The sequence below is a fragment of the Ovis aries genome, chromosome 7 (genome assembly GCF_016772045.2).
Source record: "Ovis aries strain OAR_USU_Benz2616 breed Rambouillet chromosome 7, ARS-UI_Ramb_v3.0, whole genome shotgun sequence".
NCBI lineage: Eukaryota > Metazoa > Chordata > Mammalia > Artiodactyla > Bovidae > Ovis > Ovis aries.
This window is the reverse complement of record NC_056060.1, coordinates 54,119,965-54,141,254: the sequence shown is the minus strand read 5'-3', so window position 1 is coordinate 54,141,254 and position 21,290 is coordinate 54,119,965. Positions and strand designations below refer to the sequence as shown.

The 21,290-nt window shown below is 35.3% G+C and overlaps 1 protein-coding gene across 1 annotated transcript in view; it reads left to right on the top strand.

The window, feature by feature from the left end:
• UNC13C (unc-13 homolog C) overlaps window positions 1-21,290 on the top strand; it is a 706,632-nt gene that overhangs the window by 357,303 nt on the left and 328,039 nt on the right. The window contains exons 13-15 of the mRNA XM_060417920.1: window positions 7,506-7,675; window positions 10,372-10,487; window positions 12,559-12,722. Of these exons, the coding sequence (XP_060273903.1) occupies window positions 7,506-7,675; window positions 10,372-10,487; window positions 12,559-12,722 (450 nt within the window). The remainder of the gene's footprint in view (window positions 1-7,505; window positions 7,676-10,371; window positions 10,488-12,558; window positions 12,723-21,290) is intronic.

Here is a 21,290-nt window from a genome sequence, read left to right as displayed (position 1 = left end):
TTGCCAACATCCGTTGGATCATTGAAAAAGCAAGAGAGTTCCAGAAAAACACCTATTTCTGCTTTATTGACTATGCCAAAGCTTTTGACTGTGTGCATCACAACAAACTGTGGAAAATTCTTCAAGAGATGGGAATAACAAACCACCTGACCTGCCTCTTGAGAAATCTGTATGCAGGTCACAAAGCAACAGAACTGGAGATAGAACAACAGACTGGTTCCAGATAGGGAATGGAGTACGTCAAGACTGTATATTGCCACCCTGCTTATTTAACTTATATGCAGAGTATATCATGAGAAACACTGGGCTGGATGAAGCACAAGCTGGAATCAACACTGCTGGGAGAAATAATAATAACCTCAGATATGCAGATGACACCACCTTTATGACAGAAAGCAAACAACTAAAGGGCCTCTTGATGAAAGTGAAAGAGGAGAGTGAAAAAGTTGGCTTAACACTCAACATTCAGAAAACTAAGATCATGGCATCTGGTCCCATCACTTCATGGGAAATAGATGGGGAAACAGTAGAAACAGTGTCAGACTTTATTTTTTTGGGCTCCAAAATCACTGCAGATGGTGACTGCAGCCATGAAATTAAAAGACACTTGCTTCTTGGGAGAAAATTTATGACTAACCTAGACAACATATTCAAAAGCAGAGACATTACTTTGCCAACAAAGGTCTGTCTAGTCAAAGCTTTGTTTTTTCCAGTAGTCATGTATGGATGTGAGAGTTTGACTCTAAAGAAAGCTGAGCACCGAAGAATTGATACTTTTGAACTGTAGCGTTGGAAAAGACTCTTGAGAGTCCCTTGGACTGCAAGGAGATCCAACCAGTCCATCCTAAAGGAAATCAGTCCTGAATATTCATTGAAAGGACTGAAGCTGAGGCTGAAACTCCAATACTTTGGCCACCTGATGCGAAGAGCTAACTCACTTGGAAAGACCCTGATACTGGGAAAGATTGAAGGCAGGAGGAGAAGGGGACTACAGAGGATGATAGTTGGATGGCATCACCAACTCAACTCTGGGAGTTGGTTATGGACAGGGAAGCCTGGCATGCTGCAGTCCATGGAGTCGCCAAGAGTTAGACATGACTGAGCCACTGAACTGACTATCTTCTGCCTGACAGATCACTGACACGCAGTTTATCTTCAGACAAGTTAGTTTAAGAAAACAAAATGCATGTCATCACTTAAAGAAAAGTCAGATTTAGAAAGATAATGCCTTGAATCCAATGTCCAATAAATGTCAAACATTTTTCCAAAGTGAATCTTTCTCCTGACTTCAAGCAAATGGTTAATTTTCAGCTATACAAGTAGCCGCTAATTGGAATATGCACATTTGTAATAGTTAAAGAACAATAATATGAAGAGTATGATTTCTCTGACCAATGGTATTTTCTTATATTTTTGGTAAATAATTTTTTCATATCTAATTGCTCTAGGTGCTAGGGACTGAAAAAAATGTTTCTTAGGGAATTTTCATACAGAGGTGATCTTTTATCAAGTATTGAGAGGCAGGTAGATGTTCATCAGCTAGAGGACTAGGGAAGAGACATCCTTGCCCTCAGAGACACAATGAAAAAAGTGTCTCAGCTGGAAAAATGTTTGGTGAACCAAGAGAATTGGTGAATAGAAACTATCCTTATTACACAATCTTATAGTCACACTCATTTATGTTTCTCCTATTTTTTGAGACAGTATTTTGATCCTTCTGTTTTCTATTTATGCTGTTGCTTTTTAATAAAATTATATTTGGCATATAAATTTAAGGAACAGCAGGTTGATTTGATACATGTATACTATAACGTGGTTGCCATTGTAGCATTAACTAGCTCCTCTATCACGTATCATGATTATCATTACCTTTTTGTCATGGGTATTATTAAGATCTAGTCTCTTGGCAGATTTGATGAGTATAATATAATATCATTGTCTGTATTCATTTTACTGTGCATTAGGTCTTTAGGACTCATTTAGCTACTATTTTGTACTTTTAAATATCATCTCTCCTATTTCCCCACCTTCTAGGTCCCTGGTAAGCACTATTTTGTTCTTCTCTAGTTTGTTTTCTAGATTTCACATATAAGTGGTATCATATAGACCTTCCTATTTTCTGATTTCTCTCCGTAAGTGGTCTCTCTCTGCATAGCAAAATTGACACAAATAATTTTTCTAAAGAAGCAAATTTCTTACTTTTATTACTTTAACATAACTAATATTTTATCATCTTTAATGTCAAATAATACTTAAAATGGCTATTAAAATAAGTTTATCTGCAATGAGTACCTGTGAAGGAAACATTAGATATAAAAAGAGAACGAAGGGCTTTGAGGTATTAATGATCCAGTTGTAGGGCTGTAAGGTGGGGCAGGGAAACTGGTGTATCGTAGAAGATTGGGGCATCTTTGTCCTTTGGTTCTTTGATCTGTCACAGTACTAGAATAGATCTGCAACATCCGATTACTACATAGAAAACCATCAGAAAAGCTTAAACAAAAGGGACGTATTGAGGACTGGTGCTTTCTTCTTTCTTTCTTTCTTTTCTTTTTTTTTTTTTTTTTTTGGTTAGTTCAAATTCCCATAAGTGAATGCTCTTGATAAATGTAGTGGGAAAATTCACCATGCACTGGCACTGGTTTTGAACTTAGAGTTTGTCTATCTGCTCTAATACAATTGAAAGATAATAGGGTTAGGGCTCTTGATTCAATAATAAGACACCTATGCTGGAAGGTTACATAATTCATAATAAATCATTGAGAGGAAATGTATGCATCAAGTGTCTCACATATTTCCATCTCATGGGTCAGAGTTTAAAGAATTCAGCTTTAACTAGAGAATTTAATTACTGTTTGAAAGGCTGCTGCTACTTTGCCTCTGGATGGCTCTTACAAGTTTCTGGCTGATGATTTTTTCAATCAATTCCCTGCCTTCCAGCTTGAGTTGAAAGAGATTATTTATAATTGTTAGATTTTTAAAAATACAAAATTTTGTTGATTATAACAGAAAAAGATAATAGACTAAAAAAAATTTCACTAATCTTATCACCTATATTTTGAATATAACCTTACAGATTGTTTCAATGCATATATATGTGTATATATGTATATAAACTCAGATTTATATATACATTAAATATCTATTTTATGTATCAATTAACAAAATCTGACACAATGACATTTAAAATGTTATAGAAATTTCATTTACTATACTTAAAATATATAGCTAGAATTTTACAGACTCTTAAAAAATATGATTTTAATTGCAACTTCATTTACTATTGGTATTTTTCTTGGTATAGTTGCTGTGTGAGATTATTTTAGTTGCTTCATTATAACTAGTTCAACTATAGATACAGTTCTCATTTTTGAATGACTCTTTGCTTATATACTACTTTCATAATGACTTCCCATCAGAGGATGACTGAGCAAGAGATTGTTGTCCTATTGAAATCACGCTTTATTGGCTTTATGAAATTCATGAGCATCTCTTTAGGCTAAACAGCCCTTCTCAGGATAGGTTAAACTTTGATAACTTGGGTTTGGGGTTTATTTTTGTTTGTTTTTTTATTTGCTTTTTGTCTTTATTTTGCCTAAATTATAGGAGATATGTATTTGGACTATATGCAGGAAACTAAATCTAAAAAAAAAAAAATTGCAGTGAGACCATTTGAAAATTTGGTATAAGTAATTATAAAGAAATTAGCCTTTTGAATGGCTGCCAAAAGAAAATTGGCCAAATAGTGATTGCCTGTGCAGAGATTAGGGTACCTGCAAATTGAAAACAGAAATAAAGGCAAAACAGAACATAAACACACGTAATAATCCTGAGTTCTAAAGAGTGAAATGCTTTGCTTTAACTTGGGAATGAATAAAATAACTTACTCCCATGGAAACAAAGCAATTCCTGTCTTTAATAATGAAAAAACATAAAATTGAGCATATTAACTACTCTTTAAGATGCACATTGTTTTTAGTTAAGAAAAAAGTACAATGCAAATTGTCCTAACAGTGCTTACTTTATTTACCAAGAGTTTGTGCAGCAAAATATCTTATTCTCCTCTTATAGGAAAGGCAAATCACAAGCTGGTGAACTAAAACAGGAATCTTTGTCAGCTAATTAATCAAGGTGGAAATGATCTAATAGAGTAAGATTTAATGGGAATTATGTGTGATAGATTTTTCTCTTGTGTGTAAAAAATCTTTGTCAGATTTTCCTAAATGAGCATACAGTTTCCCATCTAAATAATAAACCTTTGTATTTTCATAAAAGTCAAAGTTTGTGAAACACATGCTAACTAGTTAAGGGATGACATAAAACACAGCAAGTATAAAAACAGTAAGAGTTAATAAATTAAACATTTTAAACCATTTGATATATAATCAAACAAAATGAATTTGGTAGATTTTTAAATTATTTTTCCACTGATTCAGTTAGAATTTCATTAAACTTCTTATTAAGCCATGATTGTAGCTTAGTCAAAAAGAGATTTCATTCAACAAGAATTCCAGGTATGGGTGTTTGAGGGCTAGTATGGAGAAGGAAATAGCAACCCTTTCCAGCATTGCCTGAGATATCTCATGGACAGAGGATCCTGGTGGGCTACAGTCCATGGGGTCGCAAAGAATCACACACAACTGAGCAACCAAATAACAACAACAATGGTAACTCTATTATCCCTTCAAAGTGAAAAGCTTAATCTATGTTCCTCATTAATCATCTTCTGTGGAAGATGTGCTACATCCATGTTCCAGAGGAATAGAAGAAGAAAATAGAAGAGACAGAGCCAGAACACTTTTGCTTATATCTCATTGTAGAACTATGTCAAGTGGTCATCTCTAGTTTCAAGGGAGACTAGGCTATTGCACAGAAGTAGGAAAGGGAAGGAGTGCTTGAAAAATTATTGGCTGAATGAACTTATGGTATCTGGCACCTTCCTCCTCTTTGAGCATTCAATATTTATCCATGGTATTTCCATCTCTGTATGTACTTTCAACATAATGAACCCATCCTCTGTCTTCCAAGGTAGGTGGTCCCCAAATTATATACAGTTACTGGGTTTAGTATGAAGTCTAGGATCTTTGGGTAATCTCTTTATCACTTCCAGGCTTGGTTCTTTGCCATTCCTAAGTCTATAAATTAAAGATAAATCATCTTCTAAGATCCCCAGTGTATTAGTGTAAAGAGAAAAGAAATAAGGATAAAAGCAGTGTATCCTAAGATTTAAAAAAAAAAAAAAAGAAAGAAGGATAAAAGCAGTGTATCCTAAAAAAAAAAAAAGTCTCATTCAGTAACAGGAAACAAGGGAAGCATATGACTGCCAGTGGTACATAGCAAATGTAGAGTCCTGCTTAGCAGGTTACTCAGCACTTCCTGATACTAGCAACAGAAGTCATTACTTGGCTAGCCAATCTGGCAGGCCTTAGCACTTCTTGGTGAATTTCTTTTATATATTTTCTCCAAGTCCTTGTTTCTACATCTGGGGTTGGGGGTGGGGCTTCCTTGACCAATGTGCCAATGCCTGCATTCTACGCAGAAGCTGTGTAAAATGAAAGTAAATGAAAGAGGGCTCTAAAAAGAATTAAACAGCATTGTGTATCTACGAAACCATAAATTGGGACCATCCTAGGAAATCCAGGTTTATGGTCTTCCTAGCTGGGAAGAGGTTCTACTGGAGTCCACTTCCTATTGCTTGTGAGTTCAAGGACCCAGAAATTACTTTAAATAAAGCCTGTAGCAACCTCGGGGCACGCTTAAAAATACCATGCCCTGGAAGTTTTATCAGACTTCCAGGAGGTGAGCTTCAAGACAATTTTTAAGTAATCACATACCCCTGGAAAATTTACCTCATTATCACTGGCACCTTTGTTCTGACCAATTCCTTTCTCTTAACCTAATGGCTGCTGCCTCTTCCCCTGTAACACTGTATGCCAGGGTGCAGCACCATTAATCTGATCTTTGCCATTAAGTTCCCTTTCACTGTCACTTAGAGACTTCCTAAAGAAAGGTGTTCGAAACACCCTGGGGTAACTGTTTTATCTATTTTTGAAGTTGCACTCAGAAACCTCTGCTTGTATACATACATTTTATATACAAAGGCAGCTGGCAGTCCTCAACCCTGTTTAGTTCCAAATTGTGATATTCTCAGTAGTGTTGGACACAAGCAGCGTGACCTCTTTCGAAATAGCTGTGTTCCCTTTCATCTCTGCTTAGAGCAGTCGAGCTATAGTTTGAGTGCATCTCTGTTTACCACAGTACATTTCTGAAAGCAGCAAGACTTAATGAGTATATTCCAATATTCTGAATTTTACTCATACCATTCACACTAATAAAAAAGCTTGAGTTGGTATGTGGTCACGATTTCAAAGTATAGCAAGCAACAGTTTGACCAGCTATTTCGGTCTTGCTCTCCAAAATGCAGTGGCTTTGAAGCCTGAGGTAATTAAACCTTCAGTGCTTGCCCTCATCATCTCCTCCACAAAGTCAATTCCACATTTTAAGTTCTATTATTGTAGCTCTCTTCTTTCTTTAAAAACTATTACATTAATCATTATTATTCATTGCAGCCAACAGAGCCCACTCTAGTTTATGCAGAAAAAAAAGTTATTTCATAGACTCAGATTGCTCAAGAATTTTTGGAGAGGCCAGAGGCCAGCCTCTAAATCAACTGTGCAAAAACAATGTCCAATTATATCATGAGGCTTGTTTAAAAAAAAAAAAAACACACATTTGCCACTATTGATCAGTTATTTGTCCCTCAGTACTAAATACCAGAGACTATGACAAAGTGCTAAAGACCACCATCCTTGTTGCCAAAAAATTAAACCCCACACAGTACAACCACTGCCTCGCTTTGCTCAATTTGAGTTCAGGTATTGCTTGAATGCAGGTCAAACATCTGGACCATAACTACAAAGGAATCTAAGAATGTGATTAATCAAGCTTAAGTTTTGAGAAGATGAGGAACATAAGGAGAAATATAGCCAAAATAGAAGGAGAATTTTTAGACATGTTGGGCATCCATATGTCATGACTTGATTTAACAATATCTTGTATGCGTAACTGAGATTTTTAACTTATTAGGCAGACTATGTAATGTCCACTTTCTCAACACCCATTGCAATTAAATTAGCTTTATGATGCATACTTTTCTGAGCATGGAGATGTTGCCATAGATAACTGTTGCAAACAGGAAATATATCATAGAGAAAGCATCCCACAGGTTTCTGACACATATTCAGGTATTTGTATTTCAGTGAAAAGAAATAGAATGGAATGGGGCAGGACTTTCTCTTATTAACATTACTTAACAATTGCAGCCTTTTTTCAATATCTCTGATATCTACACCATCCCTTGGATGGGATGGTCCATGGGAAATCCTATTTACTATGCAATGTGGTATGCCTTTCTGGATTAGATAAGATTTAAAACAAATTGGTAACATCAAATGACATTTAGAGAAGTTAGCAATGGTTATTAACTTGTCCACATCTGTTTTCAGTGAGTGCCATAACTCCACAGATCGAATCAAAGTCAGAGTGTGGGATGAAGATGATGACATCAAATCCAGAGTGAAGCAACATTTCAAAAAGGAGTCAGATGATTTTCTGGGACAAACAATCGTAGAAGTGAGGACCCTGAGTGGAGAAATGGATGTCTGGTACAATTTAGGTGACTATCTTTATATCTACTTGAAACATGTTAAATAAAATTCCAGAATATCTGTGACAGGTATTATATTCCCATATTGGTAAAAAATAACCAGTGTTTTTCTAGAACATTTGCTTGGCCTTTAGCCAGGTAAGTTTCATTAGAAAATAAGGTGATAATTATTTAAACTTGATATTATTGAAAGATACTGACAAATTTGAGATGGAAAAAAGTCTTTCAAGGAATCAAATGGGTGTCTTTTAAGAGAAAAATATTATTCCATTCTGAATTTTTAATTCATGAAGTATAGCTTCAAAAGCTTTGCCAAATGTATAGAAAACAAATAACCTGTAACTTAATAATGTCTGACTTATTTCTTATTTCCTTTTAGTCCCTTAATGAATTTTGGCAATAAACAAAAAGTATATTTTAGACATTTTTCAAAGATGATATGAGTAGGCTTTAGTAAGGCAAAGCTGGTTACCCATATGTTTGTTCTGATGATGAAGATATGAGAATGTTTAATTAGTATAATTTTAAAATAGAATTTTATTATTGTACCAAGAATTAAATAAAGATGTTTTAATTTGACTTTTCCCATAATTGAATAATAACCTAGAATCTTTAGTGCTGACTTAAATAACAGTAAAAAGATACGGATCACCTCATTTTCTGTAAAGGATATGATCTAAAAATATACTTATTATTGAAAATGTTTTAATTACATTTTTAAGATAAGGTGGCAAATCTAAGAAAAGTTGACACACTTCCAGGATTATGAAATGTTTGATTTTAGGATACCTACTTATTTTAGCAGATTAAAGATTGCTTATCACTTTTTAGAATCTACATACTTCAAGTAAAACAGCATTTTGCAAAGTAAAGGAATGAGGTTACAGAATTAATGGCCATCTGAATTAAGAAGGAGAGATATATGACTGAACACAAATGATTCAAGCTAGGCTAAAAACTCATTATCAAAAATATTTTATTTTGAAGAAATCTTTCTTAAAACTAATGCTTCTCCATTATTGGCATAGAGTTTTTGTTTACTTATAATGATAATCCTCCTGTATCTTGTTTATACTATTAAATAATTTTATACATGAAAACAGAGATGTTAGGAAAGGGTAAATTTCAGACCATTAACTGCACAATTCTCAGAAGTTGTGTTTTAATTAGAGAGCAATTTAATTGACTATACACGTACTTTTGTTTTCCTGTGATAAATTAGCATGTTGTTGAATTGAGTTATAATTCAGAAGAGAAATTCCTCAAATTATTCTTTTGAGAAAATGTACAAGGGTATAGTCAGTTTGCAAAAGAATTTGAGTGTGCTTCTAATAAAATCAACCACCCAGCTCTCCTGCAGAAACTGTCCTTCAGTGTATGGAGAGAAAAATACAATGCAGCCCACCATGGATGCCTGTGCCTGCTCATCCTCAGTTCACACTTTTGTGCCGTCATTACTGATGTTTAACCTTTAGAGGGAAAACAGGTTTTAGCTTTGTATAAAATCCACAGTGGGTTCAATCCCCATTAGTAACATATTTTCATTGTTTGTACAGTGTTACTCCTTCCTCGACACTCAGAATTCATTTCACCATGCAGAGCAGAAGTTAGCCAAAAGTTCTGGGTGTCCAAGCAGAGCCTGTGTCCCCTGAATCCATTATGATGATGGTACTTAAAATGTTCCCTTGTGATCCTGGGGAAAGGTCTGTGACAAAGAGGTCTGAAGACCTGACTTTCTCTTGGCTGCAGCAGACAGCTTAAGCATTTGTTGAGAATCAACTCTCTCCTGGCCAGTAGGAGAAACTCTCATAATCCCAGCATTAAGAGAAGGCTCTTAGCAACACAGTGACTATTAACTATTAACCATGAAAATCAGCAGACATTCCACAAGAAGAAAGTAGACTTCATGATTTAACTGTATCTTATTTGGCTAAAAATATAGTAATGCTTAGAAAGAGGGGCAATTAAAGAAGTCTTCACCACTGACTTGGTGTGGTCTCCCTTTTCATCTTTGGTTTTTCAGGTGGATCAGCTTGCTTCTTTATGTGTTTCATCAGGGAAGCAGGTATCAGTCATAGGTCCCCTACCTACATTCACCCTAGAAATTTTGTGGCTATATTTATCTTTCTCTCAAAGCTACCCCTAAGTTCATGTTAGATGCATATATACACATACATTACACACACATTATTTGAATTGACTACGTATTGACTCCATTCAAACAAAGAAAGAATCTAACACTCATAAGCAAACACAGGTTGTAGACTATAGGTCTTCATGAATCACTAACAGAGAAGACTATTAACGGATGTTTTTGTTAGAGCTTTGACTCATTTTTTTCAAGGACAGAAAGAATGGGACTTTTTGATAAAGTACTCTCCTGATTGATTTATCTTTTAGTTATTTTTCTTTTAATTGCCCAAATAATTAATTTTTATCATCTTAACTGATCTAGTACATGGAAATTTGTATCAGAATCGTCTAATTAAGCTTTTTTTATTTGAAATACCTATATCACATTTTGACAATCTCAATGACATATAGGTGCATTACTTTAAATTGTATTTAGCAGAATCATTGTTAATCAAACCTGATCTAGAAAAATGACTTTTAGCAATATAAGCCTGTTTTTAAGCTTTTGAGATCATGTATAAGAAAAATGATATTGTCAAAAGTGACTGACCAATTACTTTCTGCTTTATCAGAGAAACGGACAGATAAATCAGCTGTGTCTGGGGCCATTCGACTGAAAATTAATGTGGAAATAAAAGGAGAGGAGAAAGTTGCTCCATATCACATACAATATACATGTCTACATGAGGTAAGTAACTTGAATTATATTAATAATAAGACCTAGAAAAAACCGCATTGATTAGAGTTAATGCAACAAAATATTTGTTTTAAAAATAGAATTGAATTAGGTTTGTGAAGTTGTCCCTGAAGTTCTTATTCTTTACAATAGCAAGTGATGTGCTAAGGTATCACATAGCCTATATATTGCCCCCTAAAGAGAGGGCTGATTGTCTTAGAATGAGGTTTAGAGCAAGCATATGAGGCAAGTTTTAATAAACAAGGCAATGAGATGATAATGAACAAGTAGAGCAAATTCCCATCTTTCCAGGGAGGAAGAAGACTGTTAGCATTCCTTGAAGAAATGGGTCATGATATTTTGGAAGCATTAAATCTATAGTATCAATACTTTAATAATGGAAGAGAAGATACAAATCATGCCAATTTTTGAGAACTCTGAGTTAGTGCTCAGGTTTTGTTGAAGATTTAATTAGGACTATTGTCTATTAAATATGAAAAATCTGATGTAGAAATGTCTTTGGGGAGCCAATGTAAGTAGCAGTAAATTTGTCCGTCTTTTTCTGAGTATAACAGAGGACTTCATACATACTGAACCCTCCTCCACTTTAACTACCCTTTCCACAAACATCTGGGTAGCAAGTATCAGAATGTAGGTTTGCACCCATGAATAGTAGAGAGTATACTACCCAAAAAGAGGAGCTTGGTTGGCTTAGAAAGAAGTAGAGCCCACTCAGACTGACTCAAAAAGGCAGATGCACTAGTTCCCTTTCGTGCCTCAGGGTCCATGCACAGACAAGTAATCCTGGGGTTCTACTGGATGCTTTGCAACTGAAAGCTTAGTTTGACATGTCACCGGAGCTTTTCCATGATGCAAATGACACATCCCATGTATCAAAAAATATGTGGTGAAGCTGAGGACTATACCTTTCCCACTATTCAAAGAGATACGGAGAAAGTCCTTCTTAAGAAACAGAAAGATAGCTGGGAGAATCATTGCTGTTTGCACATTATTTTTCCTAAGTATGTCTATGAAAACGTATATGTAATTATTTGCATCTCCTTTTCACTAAAGAAGGAAACAAGGAACAGTATTTAAGTCATTTACACATTGCACAGTATTTAGAGATAGAACCGAGACTTAGTCTCCTGAGTACAGACTAGCCAGTGATAATCCATCAAGGAAGGTGGTTCACCAAATGCAATGCTCTGTGACAGCCAGGGGAATGGGATGGGGTGGGTGGTAGAGGGAAGCTCAAAAGGGGGGAGACATTTGCATACCTATGGCTGATTCATTTGATGACAGAAACCAACACAATATTGTAAAGGAAACATACTTTAATTAAAAATAAAATTATTAAAAAAAAAAAAGAAAAGTGGTTCAGTTTTTAGACCAACAGCAATAAATCTCTTGAATTGGCAGGATAGGGAGCCAACTCTGGCCATAAAATGTGGACAGAGATTTGGAATGACAGGAATAGCATCATGCTTTGCTTTTCAGAGTCTTTTCTGTGGGTCCAAGAACCTAAAAGAACTGAAATCCACTTCAGAAAGTGCTGAAGCAGTTTCTAAACTTCTTAAACGAAAAAGGAATTGTATGTAGTAATTTTTTTATTACAAAATTGTGAAAATACTTATTTTCAGCCTGAATTCATTGTCAGGACTTGTACCATTTTGCAGCCGAAGTGCTTTAGTTTTATTTGCATATCTAGATTTTGTATTAAGATAGTCAAAACACATTATTCATCCAGAGCTTTTTAATTTACTCCGAGCCCATGAATGTAAAATCTGTGCTAGCATGTAGAAATGTTTACTTACAAAACCATTTACTTCCTTCTAAAATGATACACTGTATCTGAAACATTTAAATCATTGATTCTGTATAGACCTAAACAGAAACAAAATCAGAATTTGCATTATAATGAGATTCAGTAAAATGAAAATCTGAGATATTGCTATTGTTTATAGATTCTGATGAAACATTAGATGCAATTACAATATAAGTATAATTTACTGAAAGTTATAGTTAAATATGTCAGGCCTAGTTTGAGAAAACTGAACATTTGAAAAACACTTACTTTTAGAATTTGTTCCATTACTTGACTGAAGTGAAAGCTAATGGTGTAGTGAAAATCCCAGAGGTCAAAGGGGATGAAGCCTGGAAGGTTTTCTTTGATGACGCCTCTCAAGAAATAGTTGATGAATTTGCCATGCGTTATGGGATTGAATCCATTTATCAAGCTATGACGTAAGTACTACAGAATCTTTGCATGTTCAGAAATCTCTGTTGAAATCCAAAGGGGAATTCTTTCTTCAAATCAAATGAATTTTTAATTTAATAGATAATTACAGTTTGGATGTAATTTATTAGATGCTGGCTACCCTCTCTGTTGCAGCTATGAAGTATTAAGGATTTGGTAACTACCATCATCTTTTCCATTCTTATTCCATTCCCATATGCTGTTCCTCGACTAAATTAGCAGCATCCCATGTGCTGTTGCTTGACTAAATTAGCAGCATCTGGGAACTTAGAAGTGTAAATTTTCTACCCTACGTCATATCTTCTGAATCAGAAACTTTTTAATATGCCCAACAAGTGGTTCTCATGTACTCTAAAGTTTGAGAACCATAGCCTTATTTGATATTTGAGAAAACTAGAGCCTGATGATTAAAATGTGTTGTGCAAGGTTACAAAGCTGTTTAATATCACAAACACTTCTAAAGTCATTATGGTGTCTTAACCCTAACTTTAGATTATATCCTCCCTCCCTGTATTTATTTCAGTGCTGCTAATTTTGTTAACCCAAACACTACAGTAAATAAGGTCCTTTAAAAGTGATCCATACAGACATACACCCTTTAATGAGTTTCAGTAACAATTTAAAATTGAATTATTGCTTGTCTAGAGTTAACTTTTGAAACCTAGTCTAAGTTTATAAGTGCATTTTGTTCATATATAAACCATATATAATATGTAAACTATTTATATATATGTATATATAGGGCTTCGGTAAATATCCTGTAATGCAGGAGTTGCAGGAGACATGGGTTCGTTTCCTGAGTTGAGAAGATCCCCTGGAGGAAGGCACAGAAACCGCTCCAGTATTCTTGCCTAGAGAATTCTGTGGACAGAGGGCCTGGGTGGGGTCAGTCCACTGGGTCGCAAAGAGTCAGACATGACTGAAGTGACATAGCATGTGCATGTGTGTGTGCGTACATACACACACGCACACACACACATACATATATAAAAGGACTGTTCTTTCATATTAAATCTTCAAGGTTTATTGCTCATAGAATTTAATGCACAGTCATATTTCTAGAACATCATATAAGAATAATTTTTTAAAACTTTCTGATAGTGTATGCTTTTTCAGTTTATAGAATGTCCTAGTGCTAAATATCAAAAGCTTATAGATTTTTAGGCATGAAAAGTACTTAGGGGTCAACCTATTGAATCCCTCTCTGAATCAGGAAACTTTCTGCATCCCTTACTGGTTGTCATCATTTCTTTGTTTGCTCACCTGCAGTGATAGGGAACTCAATTCTTTTTTTCTTTTATTTGAAGTATAGTTGGTTTACAATGTTAAGCTAATATTTACTCTCTGGCAAAGTTTTTTTTTTTTTTCCCATCCAGTCAGTAATACACATGTAAACATTTAAAAAATACTCTTTTCCAGTATGGTTTATCCAAGAAGATTGGATATAGTTCCCTGTGCTACACAGTAGGACCTTGTTCTTTATCCATTCTGTGATAGTCTGTTTCTACTAACCCAAACTCCCAGTTCATCCCTCTCCCTCTCTCCTTTGGTAATTACAAGCCTGTTTTCTATGAGAGTGTGTTTCTGTTTGGTAGATAGGTTCATTTGTGCCATATTTTAGATTCAAAATATAAGTGATATCATATGGTATTTGGCTTTTCATTTGTGACTTCACTTAGGATGATCATCTCTAGTGGCGTCCATGTTGCTGTAAATGGCATTATTTCATTCTTTTTTAGTATTCCATTGTATATATGTACTACATCTTCTTTACCCATTCGTCTGTTGATGGACATTTAAGTTGTTTTTATGTCTTCAGTTCAGTTCAGTCGCTCAGTCGTGTCTGACTCTTTGCGACCCCATGAATCGTGGCATGCCAGGCCTCCCTGTCCATCACCATCTCCCGGACTCAAACTCATGTCCATCGAGTTGGTGATGCCATCCAGCCATCTCATCCTCTGTCGTCCCCTTCTCCTCCTGCCCCCAATCCCTCCCAGCATCAGAGTCTTTTCCAATGACTCAACTCTTCGCATGAGGTGTCCAAAGTACTGGAATTTCAGCTTTAGCATCATTCCTTCCAAAAAAAATCCCAGGGCTGATCTTCTTTAGAATGGACTGGTTGAAACTCCTTGCAGTCCAAGGGACTCTCAAGAGTCTTCTCCAACACCGCAGTTCAAAAGCATCAATTCTTTGGCACTCAGCTTTCTTCACAGTCCAACTCTCATATCCATACATGCCCACTGGAAAAACCATAGCCTTGACTAGACGGACTTTGTTGACAAAGTAATGTTTCTGCTTTTCAATATGCTATATAGGTTGGTAATAACTTTTCTTCCAAGGAGTAAGCATCTTTTAATTTCATGGCTGCAATCACCATCTGCAGTGATTTTGGAGCCCCCAAAATAACGTCTGACACTGTTTCCACTGTTTCTCCATCTATTTCCCATGAAGTGATGGGACTGGATGCTATGATCTTTGTTTTCTGAATGTTGAGCCTTAAGCCAACTTTTTCACTCTCCACTTTCTTTAGTTCCTCTTCACTTTCTGCCATAAAGATGGTGTCATCTGCATATCTGAGGTTATTGATATTTCTCCTGGCAATCTTGATTTCAGCTTGTGCTTCTTCCAGCCTTAGCTATTGTAAATATGACTGCTATAAATATAGGGATCCTTTGTGAATTGTAGTTTTGTCTGCGTATATTCCTGGGTGTAGAACTGTTGGATCATATGGTAATTTATAACTTTTATTTTCTGAAGAGCTTCTATACTGTTTCTTATAGTAACTATGCCAACTTATATGCCCACCAACAGTGTAGGCAAGTTCCATATTCTCCATGCTCTCTCCAACATTTGTTATCCATAAATCTTAATGATGGCCATTCTGAATGGTGTGAAGTGGTACTTCATTGTAGTTTTGATTTTCATTTCTCTAAAAATTAGTAATTTTGAGCATCTTTTCATGTGCCTAATAGCTATTTGTATGTCTTCTTTGGCAAAATGTCTACTAAGGTCTTTTGCCCATTTTTCCATTGAGTGTTCTTTTTTGTTATGTTGTATGAGCTACGTACAATATCAGTTGTATATTTTGTAGATTAAGCCCTTGTTGCTTGCATCATTTGCAAATATTTTCTCCCATTCCATAGGTTGTCTTTTCATTTTTTTATATGATCTCCTTTGCTGCATGAAAGCTTATAAGTTTAATTAGGTCCCATTCATTTATTTTTGTTTTTATTGCTATTGCCTTGGGAGACTGACCCAAGAAAACATGGTACAGTTTATCTCAGAGAATATTTTGCCTGTGCTCCCTTCTAGAAGTTTTTTGGTGTCATGTCTTATGTTTGCCTTTAAGCCATTTTGAGTTTATTTTTGAGCATGGCATGAGGGTGTGTTCTAACCTCATTGATTTACATGCAGCTGTTCAACTTTCCCAGCACCACTTGATGTGGTGAGAAACTGTCTTTTTTCCCGTTTTATATTTTTTCCTCCTTTGTTGAAAATAAATTGAACATATGTGTGGGTTTATTTATTTCTGGGTTTTTTTTCCCCATTGATCCGTATGTCTGTTTTTGTACTAATACCAAACTGTTTTGATTTGATTACTGTGGCTTAGTAGCACTGTCTGAAGTCTAGAAGAGTTATGCCTCCTTTTTTTTTTTTTTTAATTACGATTGCTTTGGAAATTCTGTGTCTCTTATAGTTCCATATACATTTTTGAGTAATTTATTCCAGTTCTGTGAAAAATATCATGGGTATTTTGATAGTGATGGCATTAATCTATAGATTGCTTTGGGTGGTATTGCCATTTTCACAATATTAATTCTTTCAATCCAAGAGCAAGAGATATATTTCCATTTCTTTGAATCCTCTTTTTTTCCCCTTTAATAATGTTTTAATGTTCTCAGCTTGTAAGTCTTTCACCTCCATGGTCATGTTTATTCCTACATATTTTATTTTGGGGTGCAATTTTCAAAGGCTTGTTTTTGGGTGTTTTTTTTTTTACATTCCCTTTCTCATATTTCCTTGTTAGTGTAAAGAAATGCAACTGATTTCTGATGTTTATCTTGTGTAGTACTACTCTGCAGAATTCATTTATTAGATCTGGTAGTTGTTGTGTGCGCTCCTTGGGTTTTCTGTATATAGTGTCATGTTATCTGAATATAGTGACAATTTTACCTGTTCCTTGCAATCTGGTTACATTTTATGTATGTTTCTTGTCTGATTTCTGTGACTAGGTCTTTCAGAATTATGTTGAATAGAAGAGGTGAGAGTGGGTATCCTTGGCCTGTTCCAGATTTTAGCATGAAGGTTTTCAACTTTCAACTATTGAGTGTTATATTGGCTGTGGGTTTGTCATAAATGGCTTTTATTATGTTGAGATATGTTCCCTCTACACCCACTGTGGTAGGAGTTTCTATCATGAATGGATGCTGAATTTTGTCACTTTTATTTTTTTAAATATATTGAGATGATCATGTGGGTTTTGACTTTTGCTTTTTAATATGATATATTACATTGACATGTACATGTTGACTCATTCTTTTGAACTTGGGATGGTCATGGTGTATAATCTTTTTTGTGTGTTGAATTTGGTTTGCTGATTTATTTATTTATTTATTTATTTAGAATTTTCATGCATATAGTGTTCAGAGATATTGGCCTGGAATTGTATTTTCTGGTGGTATCTTTGTCTGGTTTGGGAATCAGCATGATGGGGGTCTTCATAGGCTTCTTTGAGAGTATTCCCTTCTTTTCAACCTTTTGTAAGAGGTTTAGAAGAATCAGTATAAGTTCTTTGTCTGCTTGGTAGAATTCTCATAAACCATCTTTTGTTTGTAGGAAGTTTTTTCTGTGTTTACAGATTCTATTTTATTTTTAATGATTGGTCTGTTCAGATGATCTGTTTCTTCTGATTCAGTTTCGGTGAGCTGTATGTTTCTTGAAAGTTGCCCATTTCTTCTAGGTTGTCAGATTTGTTTGCATATAATTGTTCATAGTATTCTCTTAGGATATTTTGTATTTCTTCAGTATTGATTGAATTTTCTTCTTTTTTGTTTCTTACTTACTTTATTTGGATTCTCTCTCTTGTCTTCATGGTGAGCCTGGCCAGAGGTTTGTTAATTTTGTTTATTGTTTCTAAGAACCAGCTCTTGGTTTTATTGATTTTTTTTCTGGTTTTTTTTTTTTTAATCTCTATATTTTATTTCCTCCCTGATTAGTTCCTTTCTTCTGCTGACTTTAGGCTTTGTTTGTTCTTCTTTTTCCAACTTTTTTAGGTGGTAAGTAGGTAGGTTAGGTTGTTTATTTGAGATTTTTCTTTTTTTTTTTTTTTTTTTTTTTTGAGGAAGGCCTATACTGCTATGGACTTCCATGTAAGTTCTGCTTTTGCTGCATCCCAGATTTTGCATGGTTGAATTTTCACTGTCATTTGTCTCAAGGTATTTTTAAATTTCCTCTTTTATTTCCTCATTGACCCATTGGTTTTTCAGCAGCATATTGTTTAAACTCCACGTAATCTTTTTTTTTTTTTTTCTCATTTCTTTTCCTATGGTTGATTTCTAGTTTCATGCTGTTGTGGTCAGAGAATATTCTTGAAAGAGTGCCTGTAGTCTTAAATTTGTTGAGGTTAGTTTTATGCCCTAGTAATGCAGTCAGTCCTAAAGAATGTTCTATGTACAGTTGGAAAGAGTATATATTCTGTTTTGTTTTGTTTCTGATGTAATGTCCTGAAAATGCCAAGTCTAACTGTTGTATCACTTAAAATTTCCAGTGCCTTATTGACTTTCTGCCTAGAAGATCTGTCCATAGGTGTGAGTGGGGTGTTAAAAGTCTTCTACTATTATTGTATTTCCATCAATTTCTCCCTTTATGTCAATTAGTATTTGTTTTATGTATTTGAGTGCTCCTATATTAGGTGTAAATATATTGACAATGTAAAATCTTCTTCTATTGATCCTTTAATCACTATATAGTGTTCTCCTTTATCTTTTTCTATGGCCTTTGTTTTAAAGTCTATTTTGTCTGAAATGAGTATTGCAGTGGCTGCTTTCTTGTCATTTCTATTTGCATGAAATATCTTTTTCCATCCTTTTACTTCCAGTCTATGTATGTCTTTGCCCTGAGGTCCATGTCTTGTAGATAGCATATTATATGCTCTTGGTTATTTTCTGGTTTTTTTTTTTTTTTCATCCAATCTGCATCTTTGTATCTTTTGATTGGAGCTTTCAGTCCACTTACATTTAAGATAATTATTGATACATCTGTATTTATTGCCATTTCCAGTTGATTCTGTTTCTTTTTCTTTTTGTAGTTTGGTGATTTCCTTTTACTTTATGCTTTCTTCTTTTATTTTTGGTTTTTGAATCTTTTGTGTAGTTTTTTTGTTGCCTTACTTTATAAGTATGTTAACCCCTTCCTGTGGCTTCCTTGGTAGCTCAGACAGTGAAGAATCTGCCTGCAATGCAGGAGACAAGAGTTCAAACCCTTTCCTGGGCTACCCAGGTGGCACTATGGTAGAGACTCCACTGCCAAATGCAGGAGACATAGGGGGCATGATCTTCCTGACCCAAGAAGGAGGGAAATGACAACCCACTCCAGTATTCTTGCCTGAAAAATCCTGTGGACAGAGGAGTCTGGTGGGCTACTGTACATGGGTTGCAAAGAGTTGAACACAATGGAGCACGAGCATGCAGCCTCTTCCTCTAACTGTTTGGTTTAGACTGAGAGTCACATAGTAGGCTCACATTCTAAAAAAAAAAAAAAAAAGAGGAATTTACACATTCTGAAAAAAGAATCTACTTTTTTTTCAGTTTATTTCTCTCCTTCTACACATTTTATGATTTTGATGTTTGTTTGTTTTTTTTTTACTTCTTAATGTTTATCCTTTTGCTGTTCCTTGTTTTCACAATAGTTCCCCCCCCCCCCCTTAAATCTGGATATTGGCTAATTTAAGTTACTCAATTTCTATTTATAATTTCCTCCATCCTATACCTTCTTGCTAATTTTCTACATAGAGAAGACTTTTCAGTATTTCTTTTAGGGTAGGTTTATTAATAGTATTTCTGCATTCTTTTAGTTTTTGCTTGTCTGAGGAATTATTTTCTCTCCTATTCTAAATGATAATCATGCTGGGTATAGTATTCTAGGTGGAAGATTTTTTTCCTTTCAAGACTTTGAATATATTTTGTCATTCTCTTCTAGCCTGCAGAGTTTCTGTAGAGAAATCAGCTGATAGTCTTATGGGGGTTCCCTTGTTAATTAACACTCTCTTTTTCTCTTGCTGCCTTTAGAATACTCTTTTCATCTTTAACTTTACCATTTTTCTTATAATATAGTTTGATATAGGGTTATTTGGGTTAATTCTGTTTGGGTTAGTTTTGTTTAGGACTTTCTATGCTTTCTATACCTGGATATTTGTTTCCTTCTTTAGGTTGGGAAGTTTTCAACTTTAATTACTTCAAATACCTTTTACTTCCTTTTTCTCTTTCTTCTTCGGAATCCCTCTTATGTATAAATTGGCATGCTTTATATTACCCTATTGATTTCTTAAATTGTTTTCATTTTATTTTTTATATGGTTCTCTGTCTTCTGCTTTGATTGACTAATTTCCATTATTCTGTCTTCCGTATCACTATTCTTTTTTCTGCATTATTCATTTTGCTATTCATCACCTTTAGCTCAGCTTTTATCTTGGCAAATGAATTTTCTAACTTTTCTTGGCTCCTCCTTATAGTTTCTAGTTACTTTTTTATAGCAATCTGCATTTCTGTCAATAACCTTTCTTAATTCCTTCAGTATTTTCATTACTTGCTTTTGAACTCTGTGTCTATTAGATTGAAGAAGTCTGTTTCACTGTTTGCCCCTTGAGAGGAATTCTCTTGGTCTTTTAACTGGAAGTGTTTCTTCTACTTCTTCATTTTGCTTATATTTCTTCTACTTTCTGAGTTTAAGAGAAACAATTATCTATGGTAGTTTTGGAGGACAATTTATATGTGGAAAGATTACTGTGTCGCTTGTATGGATTTGTTTTTGGCATGGGTGCTGTTTTGGTTTGGATGCTTGCTGTCTCTTTCCTCAGTGTGTGCTGGCCATTATCCCGTTGATAGGGGGTGGGCAGGTCCGTGGCCTGCATGTACTCCTGGGAAGGTGGAGAGAGTGATTGGCACCCACCACCAGTACCTGCCTCTGGAGTCTGAAATGCCAGTGGTGGCTGTGCTTGACCCTGGAGCTCATGCAGGTGGTGCCCTGCTGCCTAAGAGCACTCATCCAGAAAAGGAAGCTCCTATGTTTGTGCACCTCCAAACAGTGGTGCCTTGCCTGTCTGGGTGGGCTCTGGCTTCTTCTGGCATGCCACTTCCTTGGTTGTGGTGCACCATACCCTAGCCCCTTCAGGCTGTATCCACATCACCAATCCCCGTCGTCTTCTAGGGTCTGACCTCCAAGACTCAAGCCTCAGCTGCCAGTCCCCACCCATCCCAGCAGATGAGCATCTCAGGCTGGGGAGTGCAGGGCAGTGATATCTACCATCTGTGCAAGTCTCTCTCCACTATGCTCTCCAT